General features: G+C 42.8%; 1 protein-coding gene and 1 long non-coding RNA gene across 5 annotated transcripts in view; one reads left to right on the top strand and one right to left on the bottom strand.

Moving 5' to 3' along the window:
• ANO6 (anoctamin 6) overlaps positions 1 to 2,603 on the bottom strand; it is a 75,242-nt gene extending 72,639 nt beyond the window's left edge. For 3 of the 4 annotated variants that reach the window (XM_072034131.1, XM_072034130.1, XM_072034128.1), the window contains exon 1: positions 2,388 to 2,603. In XM_072034131.1, the coding sequence (XP_071890232.1) occupies positions 2,388 to 2,475 (88 nt within the window). In that variant the 5' untranslated portion in view covers positions 2,476 to 2,603. The remainder of the gene's footprint in view (positions 1 to 2,387) is intronic. The other variant, XM_027456779.3, reaches the window with a different exon arrangement.
• On the top strand, positions 1,926 to 12,896 carry LOC113843580 (uncharacterized). Its single transcript, XR_003497106.3, has 3 exons — positions 1,926 to 2,303; positions 3,015 to 8,786; positions 8,883 to 12,896. It is a non-coding gene; the product is annotated as an uncharacterized lncRNA (long non-coding RNA).
• Positions 12,897 to 13,593: the final 697 nt, after the last annotated feature.

Raw genomic sequence — 13,593 nt, 5'->3', positions numbered from 1 at the left:
GGCACCAGGGAAAGAAAAACTTTACAGTTTATGGAACTGTCTGACAGTTTCTAGGCAGAAAATAATGGGTTTGGAGAATTTTAATTCTGTGGCAACCACAGCTCAATGTGCTTCCCACCATCCCTGCCCAGTAACAAGATATCTCAGAAACAAATTGGTGTCACTAATGTAACACTCCGCTTGAAAACAGTCTGACTCCAGAATAAAAAGTTTAAGTACCATAAAAAAAAAAGAAAAAAGAAAAAAGAAAAAAAGGTTTTCAACTTGTCAGAAAAGCCTAATTTGGGGACAAGATTTCCTTCCTTAAATAAAAGTCTGCCTGGACAATTGGTTTCAAAACTATGAATGGCAGGCAGCGTGGTTATGGTGCTCTGCGGTAGATTTGAACTCCTGAGTCCAGTTCTTCGTCTGGACTCCTGCCTAAGTCTGCTTCTGGCACAAGTGGTTTGCTGGAGAACCAAATCCAGCTGTGTGCCAGCACAAGCTGGAGCACTCCCTTTGTGTGCCGTGACTACAAACTTGGATATGCCATGGTAATGCTTTCCTGATGAGGTGTGCACGCTTTGGGCTGATCTTGAGTCGAACTGGAAAGAGCTCAGAAGTCCTGCTTACTTAGTAAAGCAGGGATGACTTTCTTGGTAAAAATGCAGATGCAAACGGTACCATAAAACTGGAGGAAATGGGCAATCGATGAGCTTCTCAGGCTAATAAACTATCTCTCCTCTAATTATACCTGATGTAAAAACCTCGAGACAGTTACTCATACATTTTACAAGGCAAAATAGCAAATGAGCTGTGCACTGAAATTTCTTTGCATAGCAACTTAGGAAATCACCAGTGTTCAATTTTTATTTAATTTTACCACATTTTATGTTCTTCCAAAGTGCTGCATCCTGCAAGCAGAATATGCAGCTCATGACTTGCTGGCTTTGGGAGCTGAACTAACCCCAAATTTGAGTCATGAGTAGGAAACAATTTAGTTGTTCTCTGGGGTGAAGAATGGAAAGGAAAAGGCATGTGTTGATTAATGCATTGCGGCGCTGATCCACCCTTTCTTTAATTAGGGGAGTGGAGTCAAACAATTCCTCTGCCTCACTTCATATGGAAAACTGAATTTGTCTTTGGACTGTTACTATAAAGCCATGGATACTCCCACAGCATCTGAAACAAAGGCTATTGATGCTGGAGAAAAGCCATTCCCTGGTTTCCACAGGCACTGGGTGAGGCTCAAACTTTGTACACTTTGGACTAAATTAACTGAATAACTGAGGTAAGCTGTGCTGGCCATCGCCAAGGATCAGTATTTGAAGGCAGCACGAGTACCAGAGAGTTCACATCACTAGGACTTTTGACAAATGCAGAAATTCAGCCCCCATATTCAAAACTTACCAAAATTCTGCACATTTTGAACCATAATGAGTAGGACTTCTTTCCATCTGATAACATTCGTATATACAAACCCGTGTTCTACACACTTGTCTAACAGACATTTGCCTGCATTCCTTGTTTGTTAGACCTATTCTAACAAGAGGAAATAAAAGACTTCTTGGGTCTTGCAGCTGAAAACAGCTTTTGAAATGAAGTGAATCAGGGTGCCTTTACTGGAATGAATAGACCCTTCAGTTTGAACCAGCCAAGTACCAGCCAGTTTGGGGCTGTTTTTTCTGGAAATACTTTACCAGAATTCATCCCCCCAACAAATACGACAGTAATTGTCCCGGGCTGCTTCTGTCCGGACAAGACCAACAGACACTGTCTTTGAAAGGAAAACCCTCTGGTCTTTTTATGGTCTGCATCTCTGGCAGACCCGACACGCACTTTTTTCCAGTGAAATTACCGTCTTTCTGTGCTCTGCCAGCTTTCTCCCTTCATTATCTTTTATTTCCCGTCATTTCCCCCTCCTCCCTCGCTTGGCTCTCCAACCAAGTCTAGTGGTGCGGGGCCGGCGAGCTACTGGCCCTTGAGGCTAACGCCAACAACGGGATCGGGCTAGGAGGATGCTCTGAGCACGGGGCGAGCAGCACAGGAGCATTCCTCCCATTTTCCAAGGATGCCAGGCACCCGGGCTAGGGGGGAGGCTGCTCTCAGCTCTCAGCTCTCGGGACCAGTCCTCGGGTGCCCAATTCCAGCAGCCTTCCCCCTGCCCCCCGGTGCCCTCCCTCCCAAGGCAGGGAAAGAGCCGGGCAGCCGGGTGCCGATGCTCCCAGAGGGGGGGACCGGAGCGCCTCGGCCACCCGCCCGCTGGGACAAACGCCACCCGCCCGGACAGCCAGCTCGGGTCTTCGCTCCGGGAACAGCAGAAGGTGAGCTTTGGGACAAGGCCACCCCCGCAGACCCTCGCAGCAGCACTGAACACCCCTCCGTGCCGGTGTCTCCCCGCTACTCACCGGTCTCCCCATCCTCCTCTTCCTCCTCCTCCTCCTCCTCCTCCTCCTCTTCCAGATCCAGCAGCACGTCCGCGTTCGCCGCCTGCATCTCGCCCCTGGTGCCCTCTCCCCCCGGCCCCGAGCTCCCCCGGCCCCTGCCCGTGCCCCGTGCCCCGGGCGCCGAGCGCGGAGCCCAGGCGGAGCCCGACCGGCGGCGGCGGCCCCGGGCTGCGGGGCGGGGAGGGGCCGGGGGGGGGGGGGAGCAGGGGGCGGCCCCGGCACCTTCCCGGCAGCCGCCCCGGGGCCGGCGGCGTCCCGGGGCTGCCCCCCCTCGGTCCCCGCAGCCCCCTCCCCGAGCGTGCTTTACAGAACAGGGGGCGACCCTCGGGGTGCTGGAGGCGGAGGGAGCTGGAAACCTCACCTACCTCGTCAGCAGCATCCCGAGCCAGTGAAAGGGGAACGTGGGAAGAGCATCGTGGTAGTCGATGTGATTTTTGATCCCCCCCTCCTTTTTTTTTTTTTTTTTTTTGCATTTGGCCATATCAGACAATTCATGTTCACCGAGATGTCATAAGCGGGTCAAATGTCATCTTAAAACTAATTAGGAAACAGTTTTATATTATTATTGTCATTATTTTTTCCTAACAGGACCCAGAGCAAGGACTTGCCCCAAATGCCTCTGCTTCCACCCCTATGTTTACTCTTTGAAGATTGTCTCAGGACTTTAACCCCCTGGGTCTTAAAGGATGTCAGAGCATGCACTCGGTCATTGAAGAGCTCAGCATTGCTCGATTCTTCATAAAACGTGAAGCATGGAATAAATAAATAAATAAATCCACATGTTGGCAGGGTTATTCGGAAAAAAGTTGCAGAAGTTGGAGTAGGAAGGCTCGAGGACCAAATTAAACAAAAAGCCAATCTTTCGAGCTTTATAGATGTATTTATCTCACTTGGCTGTTTTGCAGGTGAACCGTTGTCCTCATCCCCGTCTCAGTCTGCAAGTAGGAAATAGGAGAATTTTGCAGCACAGGGGGTGAAGAACTGTCACTTTGCAGAAATGCCCCAGGGGCAGAAGTGCTCACAACGAAAGGACTGGAAGTGCTCAGCAATATGCAAGCCTCCTCACATGTCCTGGTTCCGGGGGCGAGCATGGGTTTGCTGAAACTGGAAGGCGTCTGGAGGAGTGCCCAGAGAGGAGCTGGACTGAGCCTGAGCAGTAGGAAGAAATGGAAACAATAAAAGTGAATGAGCAAATGTTAGCTGAAAAAGACTGGGAAAATGGATTGAAGGAACAGGGAAGTCTGGCTCAGAAAAGAAGAAACAAGCAAGATAATCTTCTTAGTCTGCATTAAGTAACCTATAAGCAATCTGTTTGCAATCTCTACTGCTGACACCAAAAAAGCCAAACAACACAAACAAAACAACCCACAGCACCCAGGATGTTTAAAGTGTTTAAACAAGGAGGTGGACCAAAGCCATTTGTCAGATAAGCTTGTCACTTGTCATCAACTGTTGACAAGCGGCTGTGGGTCAGAGTCACAGCAGGGCCTGGCATTGCAATGAATTAAGTGCAAGAACTTCCTGACAAAAATGATTGAGAAATTTAACTTAAGTTTTGGAGCAGCTCTGCTTAGTAAAGACCCTACCACACAGATCCCTGGAAAAGAGAAGTTGTCTGTAAGGACATCTGTGTAGTCTGCAGAACTGTGAGTACCTCTCTCAAGCTCCTTGATGCAAGAACCAGTATCAGCAAACCTGCGCTGTCAGCACCACCTGGCCCTGCCTGTTTTTCTCACTGTTGGACAGATAAAAAAAGCATCATGGACATGGACTGGGGCAGGAGGGCAGTACTAGGAGTGGGTGATGCCACATAGTAAGACACAAGTTTTCTTGTGTCCCAGGTTTGAAATATGGCATGGTACAGCCAGTCTGCTTCTGAAAATCTTCAACATGTGCCTCACTCATCGTCACAACCACTTGTCAATGCAATTAAAAGGTTGCAAAGTGCAGCCTTTTTAAAAAAATGTGCAGGGAAGAGGAGCATTCCGAAAACAACCTGCACACAAAATGATTTTTTTAACTGGATCCTACTAAAAACACAAGTAGAGCATCTACCCCCTCAGTCCTGCTTTCACTGCAAAGTATCCCCCAGCATTTAGAGGACATAAAGGTTTTGCAGGTTTCATTCAGCTCTCAAAACCCGAACTCTGTGTTTCAGAGATGACTTTAAGGCAGAGTATTGCAGTTATTTGACAAGACAAAGGGAGTACTGTGTCTAAAATTCCCATAAAACTTTATGAAAAAGCATAGCTATTTTTTCCCCAATTTTTATAACTGATGCAAATATTTCCATGTATACTTTTGGCAAAGTACCAATGAAGCTTAGTTTTGATACTCCTGAAAAATAGAGATAAAAAAAAAAAAAGCAAATGAAGAGAAAAATGCAACAGCACCACCCTGCTGCCATCTCTTTGTCAAATGTATAATAGCAGAAGCTCTGCTCAGAGAGATGCAGTTATGTAATCTCTAGTTTTAAAAAAATAAATAGTTTTTTTCAAAAGTTAGCTAAAGTGAAAAGGTTGGAGTAAAAAAATCCTTTTTTTTTTTTTTTTCCCAGTTCAAGCATGGCTGTCTCTAATTTTATTGAAAAAGAAATAGGAAAACAATAAAAACATTTGAACATTCCTGTTAGTGAGAAACAGAGCAGGAGCCCATGGAGCCAGTGGAAAAATCGCCTCCATGAGCAGGGGTTTCATGGCAACCAGCAAAACAGAGTTCAGGAAGGGACTTCAAGAGATTGTTTAGTCCGGTGGTGACAACACTTTGGCACAGGCACCAGGCCTATAACTGACATAGATTTGGGCTGGCACCGGGACCTCTGAGTCACAGTGACAATAAGTTTGGCGCTAAGAACCAAAAATATCCTGTCAGTCACTGGGCTAGTCCAGCCACTGGCACTGCGCCAGGTTTGGACGTATACAAGCAGTCAGTGACAAATACTTGCTGGTCATGTGAGGATCCCATAAGGCCACAAAGTGAGCTCTTTGCAGGGTATTACTCCTGGCAATACTCACACAAAATCATTTTCCTGCAGTTGAAGCTCTTTTTTCTTGTCCTTTTTCTGAGCATCCATTGAGAACAGCTGGTTGTTGTCCTCTTAATAATAACATGTTCCAAATGGAAAACTATCACCTTAATTTACCTGGAGCTGTTCTCATCCAGATTACAAAACCCAATTCTTTCATCCTTTCAACATACATCATTGTAGGTACTTTCCTCTTGGTAAGAAATTAGTGTACAAATTTCATATGAGACTCTATCAAAGGAAAAGGTGATATTATTTTACAAAATCTCTAAATACATCAGCTTTACACTCACAGTCATCTTCTCAATGATTTCCTTCACTTACACTCCCACTCCTGCACACTCACAGGAGCCAAGATGTATGTGTTCAGGTCGTCTGTCCACAGCCACTTATGTGCAACACACGAGGAGGTGGCTGGAGAGTCTTCAACCTTGGAGCCCTTCAAAAGCCACCTGGACATGGTCCTGGGCAGCCTGCTCTGGGTGTCCCTGCGTGGGCAGGGCCTCAGGCAGGTGGGCTCCAGGAGTCCAGTCTCAACCATTCTATAGAGGGATGCCAGGTGTCAAGCACTCATCACATCTCTTGGGCAATGACAAACTGATTTTGGACAGGTGTCTCATAATTCCCAAGAGCTAAAGGTTAGTATGGCATGATTCTTTTGTATCAGAGTTTTGAGAGTTCTGGTTATTTCCACCTTTAGCCAAACCTGCCTTCAGGCCACAGCCTGTATACAATCAATTTTACTGCTGTGGACTATGTCCTTCTTTATGAACATATATATAAATATGTTCATAATATATATATACATATATATATATTTTTCCCCTACTATCTTAATATTCCTATTACAAGCCTGTATCTCTGTATATCTTTCTTCATCATCTGACACTTTCCCAGATAATACACTGCCCAGCAGCAATTGCAGAATTCCAGGTAAGAACTCATCCAAAAAAAAATGAACACAATTTTTGTATCATTTGGAATGTGATGCTCCTTCTAATATGTCCCAGAGTGACAATTGCTTTTTTTTGCAGCAGTATCACCTTGTCAACTCATATTTATATTGCCCTCTGCCATAAATCTTAGATTAATTTCTGCAGTTCTGTTGTCAAGCTATTTTCCATTTTGTATTTCTGTATTTGATTTGCTCCTGAGAGGGCACTTGTTGCCCTTACTTTTGTTATATTTCCTCCTTTGATCAATTCCTTCTCATTTGTCAAGGTAATATTGAATTCAGATGTCTTTCACCATGCCTGTGAACTGCTGAGGGACAAAATGCATACAGCTTAAACCACAGTCATTTCAGAATAAAGACCAGGAGTGAGCAGCAAAAAAGCATTCAGTCAGCAGATTTGGAGGACTGGTAGGTCAAGTGTACTTAAAAAAATGTGGAAAGAGTTTTGTGGGAAAGCTCTCAATCATTGTAAGATACTGTATTAAGGCCACTATAGCAACTCATATCAGTGCAGATGAAATTTAGGAAGAACAGCAGTGGACAAGTATCATTGCATAAGGTATTCTTTAAGGGTATGAAGATCAAGTGGTCCATCACTGTGGGATTCATTGCAGAACATGGTGATCCTCCTATTTTGCATTCTTAAGTAGAATGAAAGAAGTAATTGTCCCAGAGACCAAACCAAACTTTATTATTTCATAAGACATTACACTTTTTAATAACTGCTGGGATATCGTACCTGATAGTGGGTGAATTTTAAAACATTACAGAAACAGTTTGAAACTCAGTAACAGAAAAGAGGGTATTTGAAATACAATACTAGATAGCCTGCAAAGCTCTGTTCTAATACAGAAATAAATTCAGAGAGAAAAGATACAGAAATAATAAAAAAAATGTTCATTCACCACAAGAAATTCCAATAGGTGCACCAAGCTTTTCATAAATTTGCTGTATTAGAAGTCAGTAAAAGAAGGTGCAGGAGAATGTACTTTCAGTTCCCCAAAACATGTGTGTTTCCTGGTCCTGTTATGTTAGTGCTTGCAAGCTTGCAATCTGTTCGAGTCTAGAGAAAAAAAAAAAAAAAAAAAAAAAAAAGAGCACTGCACTGAAGAGTTTTGAGTTCATTTTGTTTCATCAAGTACTTTTCTTTATTTCAGTATGATTCACAGATATGGAGAACAATGAAGCATTAGGGGAAATTGAAATTACTCAGACCTTGTGCAGCCGCAGTATTTTTCTTTCATTTTGGTCGTGTTTCCAATTGTACGTAATCCTGCCAGACTTCTTAATTTTCTCTCTTGCATGCAACCTCCAGTCTGAGATGACAACTTCAGTCTCTCTTGCCCTCTATTGAAGTGAATTGGTAATAACAATTGCCAATAAAATGTGAGTTACAATATGTAAAGGAGGATATGAATAATTGATCTCAGACCACTGGCGTGTGTAATTACTTTATGTAGAAGTCTCATAAGTGCTGCCAAATCTGCTGGCTCCTACCTATGTGTTCGTTTTACCTTCTTTCACTATCTGCCAATAGTGTAGGATATACACATGACAATTTTATGGCAAACTTTCAGCCTGACATTTTTAACATGTTTAATACAGAGCTTTTAATTCCTAGGGAAGGTCTGTACTTGGCCAGTGTATATCTTAGAATAATAGACTCAGCATTCAAGCAGTTTTATTTCTCTAATGTAAATGCCTCAATTCAAATAGTTTAGAATATGTAAAATTCAGGGAGTTAATAGGGTTATTTCATCAGGTGAATTATGAACAATTACATACAGTCTTTTTGTTTGTAACGTACCATAATAGCTTTATGATGTTTTAACTGCACTTACAAAAACATTTTAGTCCTCTATCTGTCTGGATATCCTGAATTTACAGGAAATGACTCTAGCAAATCTTACTCATTTCCCAAGAGAGAGCACGTTCTCAGTTATCCAGTGTAAGCCTTCACTATACCAGAAAAATTCCTATAGGTAGGTGTTGTGGAGGGCAAAGTGACCTGCTCTGGCTCATTAGTTCATATACTGTATATTATGGACATTACAACTCTTTTTAAAGCTGGTGCGAGTCCCTCTGCATGGTGCTGCCCTTCACATGGGCGTACTGCTTAGAATGAGCTGAGGCGTCTGGGCATCATGCTCGACTGATGGAGAAGGTATGTATGCCCAATGCTTGTGAGACTGCAAATAGATGTTGTCCTTTGTCCAGATTTTATGGGTGTTAAGGTCAGGAGGAGTTATGACCCAGCCGGACTAACTAACACAGGCTGCATCCCCTCTGCTCATCATCACCATCTCCCCTTACCGCGGTGGCTGGTGCATCCAAACTGCAGCTGTTGTTCATCTTTGCTGCACTTCCAGGGAAGCAGCAAGTAAGTGCTCCCTACATGTGCTTTCAAAAAGGCTCTGTGCTTTTTGGTTAAGTGTTTTCAGTGACTGCTATTGTGCATCTCCCCTACTACTTGCAGGTACAGATTTTCCATTACAAGTTGAAGAGAGGGGAAGAAAGAAGAATTCTGAAATCAACCCGGCAATTAGATAAGTGAAGAGTTAATTCCAGAAATACTTCATGGTACTTTTAAAGACACTTCGGTTCTACGCTGTGACTGTGAAACAATCTTAAAATAACTTGTCAATAACTGTAGCCTGCAGGGATAGAGTAGGACCTTCTGGCTTTAATGAAAAAACTAGCAATCAAGCTTTGTAACTCTTTACTTACAGCTGAAAGCACGAATATAAACACACAAGTAAACACTTAGCTACTGTTTGATTCATGTTTGTGGTTTTGATACTCAGCTGTTCCTCACAACAGGTGCAGCAGGTGGTCTTTTGTAGAGAGATGCTTCAAACTCCTTTGGCTCTTTTCCAGCAGAAGACAAATAATTTCTTTCTGCTATTTCCAGATCTGACTTTTTTTTTTTTTTTTTTTGGTATCAGTATGGGTAGTTCTCCTGCTGAGGCTGGTCTTTATTTATTTGCAATGGTCTCTAATCTAACCTGCAGCAACATCACTGTTGCTGGATTGTTCTGCCGTAGTTGTGTACATCAGTAGACTCCACAATTCATGATGTGAAAGCTTGCTGTGACAGCTGGGCTTTAATGTTTGCACAAGAGCTGGAGGAGCTTGTGTCTGTACAAGTATATGAACTCTCCTTCCTCTTTTCTGTGAAAAGAAATGGTCTTGTCACCAGTCCTTCCTCCTTCTCCACTCTCTTGTGACATATTGCACTTCACTGCATTTCATCTTTATTCCTGAAGGGATTTTGATAGGCAGATAAGGAGACTCCTGATCCTCCTTAAAGAGGTGGAAGGAGGGAGACTTTTTCATGCTGGTTTGAATCCCCAGGAGGGAATACTGATATGCTCTGCAAAGTCTCTGTATTGCACTTGAAAGAGAAATTGATACTTTTTCATGTATCAAAATGTAAGATAGATAAACATTCTTATTTACTAACTATAAAGCATTTCAAATATATATTTATATATATATATACACACAGTGAGAGATGTTCCTAACTTCAAGATATGAGTCAGTTTTAAGCAGCTTCTTTTTTTCTTTCCCTGTGTCATTTTGGTCTCTTATTTGCTATAAAAAAGTAGCTTATGTGAACCTTAAGAATTTAGTTGGATAAGACTGGATAAGTCCCATCTGCCCCAGCTCCTGCCCAAGCAGGAACACCCACCACAGGCTGCCCAGGACCACATCCAGGAGGTTTTTCAAGATCTCCAAGGAGGAGATCCCACAGCCTCTCTGAGCAGCCTGTGCCAGGCTGAGCAGCCCCAGCTCTCCCAGAGTCTCCTCACAGGAGAGGTGCTCCACTCCCTTCATCACTTTTGTGCCCCTTCATTGGTGTCTCTCCAGTATGTCCACGTCTCTCTCAGACTGGAGGCCCCAGAACTGGAGGTGCAGCCTCACCAGCAGTGGGGAAGGATCATCTACCTTGACCTGCTGGAGACAGCAGCCCATGGACCTCATGCAGCCCAGGACACCCTCAGCCTTAGCAGCAAGGGCACAGTGCTGTCTCATGTTCATATTGTTTACCAGACAGACATAGGAGAGGAAACACATCAGGCTTACTAGTTTCTCAAGGAAGCTGGGACCATAGACTTACTTAACCTTCCTTTTTCCTTGTGTTTGACACCTACTACGATTTTAAAGCAAGGAGTTTGGTGTATTTCTTTCTACAGCTTGTCACTTCAGGCTCCTCGTACAGGCTGCTGCACAGCCAGGAACGTCAATGCTTTTTGGTGCCTGGGATCTGATTTTGTTACAGTTTCCTCCTTTGGCCACTTGCCAGAAAATCACCTAGGAAACCCAAGTACCAGTTACCATGGTCACTTAGAAGAGCATACGTTTCCTCCCATTGCATTGTGTATCAGTAGGAGGAAATCCACAAGCTTTTTACCTGAGTAAGTTCAGTAGGATTTGACTCAAAGAGCTGAATCCTGACCTTATTTCCTCTATGAAATCCCTGGTGAAATTGGTAGAGCTTCAAAGTGTAAACAAGGGCAGGATATGGCTTTACATGAGTATGCCCACAACTGAATTGTGAAATAACAGCTTACAAACGTCTTGCCTTTGACATACTAAAGAAACTCAGGAGTGAGCTAAATAAGAATAACGTGGAATCTTGTTCTTCCCCAAACTCAGGTGAGTAAAATTGCATGGACAAGAAAGCATTCACCTGATGTATGAGGAGAAAAGCACACCAGACCACAGAAAGAGCAGTAGCTGGTCAAACTGAAGGCGTGACTGTGCTGGTATCCTCTATTTAGAAACAGCTCAGGGATCATTGTGGGAAAAGTATAAGAAATAGCACAAGCATTTTTCCTGGCTGCCAGGTGTCTGAAATCAGCTAGTCAGGTTCAAGCACTGTGGGATCAAAGGCTAATACTCATCCAGATGGGGAACTTAGCGACTTCCTTTGAGAAAAAAATAGAAATGTTTCTTAGTCTGGTGTGTGAAGCCCTGAAGTTCCTCCTCTTTGTCACCGTGCACACTGCAGCAAAAGCACCCTCACATCAGGTATTGTATTCAGGCCAGGAGAAATATAGCAAATCCATAAAACTTTTCTATAGCCTGACCTTTTCCCTTCCATCTCAAAACTAGTTTCCTTCTGAAAGGTGCTATAACCACCTTGCAGAGACAAGGTGCCTAACCATATTGTCCAGGATACAGATGAACCAGTGGATCACAGAATCACAGAGTCATCTAGGTTGGAAGAGGCCTCCAAGATCATCTAGTCCAACGATCACTAAATGATCAAGGCCATATTGTGATCCTGCAGAGTACTAGAAAGCCTGTTTCACACTTTTCAGCAATTTTCCAGATCTGCAATTTGAAGCCATTGAGGTTGCTTGGTGAACAGTAACTATGCTCATTGCAATTGGAAATGAATGCTTCAGAGTAAGAAATCTTCCTCCTCATTTACATTTACATTGACCATCCTCAGAAGTGGATTTGATGCACCAAATCACTACAACTCCTGATTTTTCATTTTTACTTCTCTTAACCTTCCACTCTGAAGCAAAATTATTAAACAGTAAATCCAAAGTCAAATATTACAGGAATATTTTCTGTTAAATTTGATGTTTCAGTACTGGGATGTGAGTGGAGACACATCACTGCCAATGCACAGAAGGCTGTGAACAGATTTAAGCTTATTTTGCCCAAGCTATGAGCTGACTAGATGCCAGTCAGTCAGTCCAGAAACTATATAAACATGGTAGCATGCCTGATGTACTGCTATTACTGTCTAAGCCAATGTGCCCTTGCAACCCAAAATATCCCTGCATATTATCTTCCGCTTTTTACTGTAGCATGCAGAAACTAAATTGTACAATTGCTGCAGCCCTTTCAAAAACTATTTAGATCATCGCATTCAGGTGATAGAATTCAGGTTGTTTTGGGGCATGCTTCGTCCACACCGGATAGCCCATTAAATCATGCTAACTCTCACAGTAACACATCTGTGGAAACTGCTGTTCAACTATCAGTTGGTTCCCCATTATGTGATATCCCTACAGGACACCTGGGATGCTTTTACTGTGTTTATACTGCCATCAGCAACTTTCTTTCTCCTGAAAGCAGATGATGGTGTTCAGTAGCTGTAGCTCAAGTGAAGTGCTCACCTCTGCATCGATCAATTTTGTGCATACCCTGCAGAGCCCTGGATAGAGCAACAGCCTTTTATTGTTAACTAGCAAGAAGAAAATTCAACTTTGCTTGCATTAACTTGCAATTTCACTTCAGAAACCTCTATCTACACCTTTATGACCTACTTTTTTTTTTTTTTTTTCAATTTTACCAACATACTTTAGTGTTGCATAAATTATGAATTTCCTAAACTGATACAGTAAATTCTGTGGAAATGCTGCAGCATTGCCTTTATCATAGTATGAATGTGGTGCCATGAGGATTGGTTGTGCCTCAAGAGTTTGTGTTACTTTTAGTGTTTTGTTTTTTTTTTTTTTTTTTTTTTTTTGAGTGATATACTCCAATTGTTCTGTACTTACACTGTTCTTTCACTGTTCCAGCAGAGACTGATATGGGGCCTGGCTGACTAACCTTTACTTATTTCTTTGCTGGGAGATTACCTTCTTTCTAATTATCCATCCCTGAACTGCAAACATCTGTTTCTCTTAACCTCCTTTCCCCTTAACTGGACAAGACTAATGTTAATTCTGTTAAAGTAAATTTCTGGCAAATTTCTTTTTAATACTCCATTATTTTCTGGTGCAGTTATTTAACCAGGAGAAACTTGGCTTGGCTGTGGGAATGTGGCATGTTAAACAATTTGTCACTCTTTGTAAAATGACTGAAAATAATTAAACAAAATTAAATGACTGTGATATTAATTAAGAATAATTTAGGAGATTCCAAAATGCTGGCTGGCTGCACTTCTTTAGTGGGTTTACCCAGTGAGAATGTACTTTAGTTTACACCTCATAAAACAGCATCACATGTTACTTTTCCCCCATAAATCTTATCCAATCCACATAATAACTAGTGCTCAGGATTTGAGCCTCATCTAGCTACAAGATAACATCACAGCCCTGTAATGGGAAGCCATATCAATAAGTGATCCTGGCAGAGTCACTTCAGAGAAGGAGTGTCAGAGCTGAGCCCATAGGAAAAAAGGTTAAAACCAGTCCTGAACACCAAAATGTACATGCATG

Source organism: Anas platyrhynchos, chromosome 1 (genome assembly GCF_047663525.1).
Source record: "Anas platyrhynchos isolate ZD024472 breed Pekin duck chromosome 1, IASCAAS_PekinDuck_T2T, whole genome shotgun sequence".
NCBI classification, from domain to species: Eukaryota; Metazoa; Chordata; class Aves; order Anseriformes; family Anatidae; genus Anas; species Anas platyrhynchos.
Note: the sequence above shows the minus strand (reverse complement) of the source record. Positions and strands in the feature narration are given on the sequence as shown.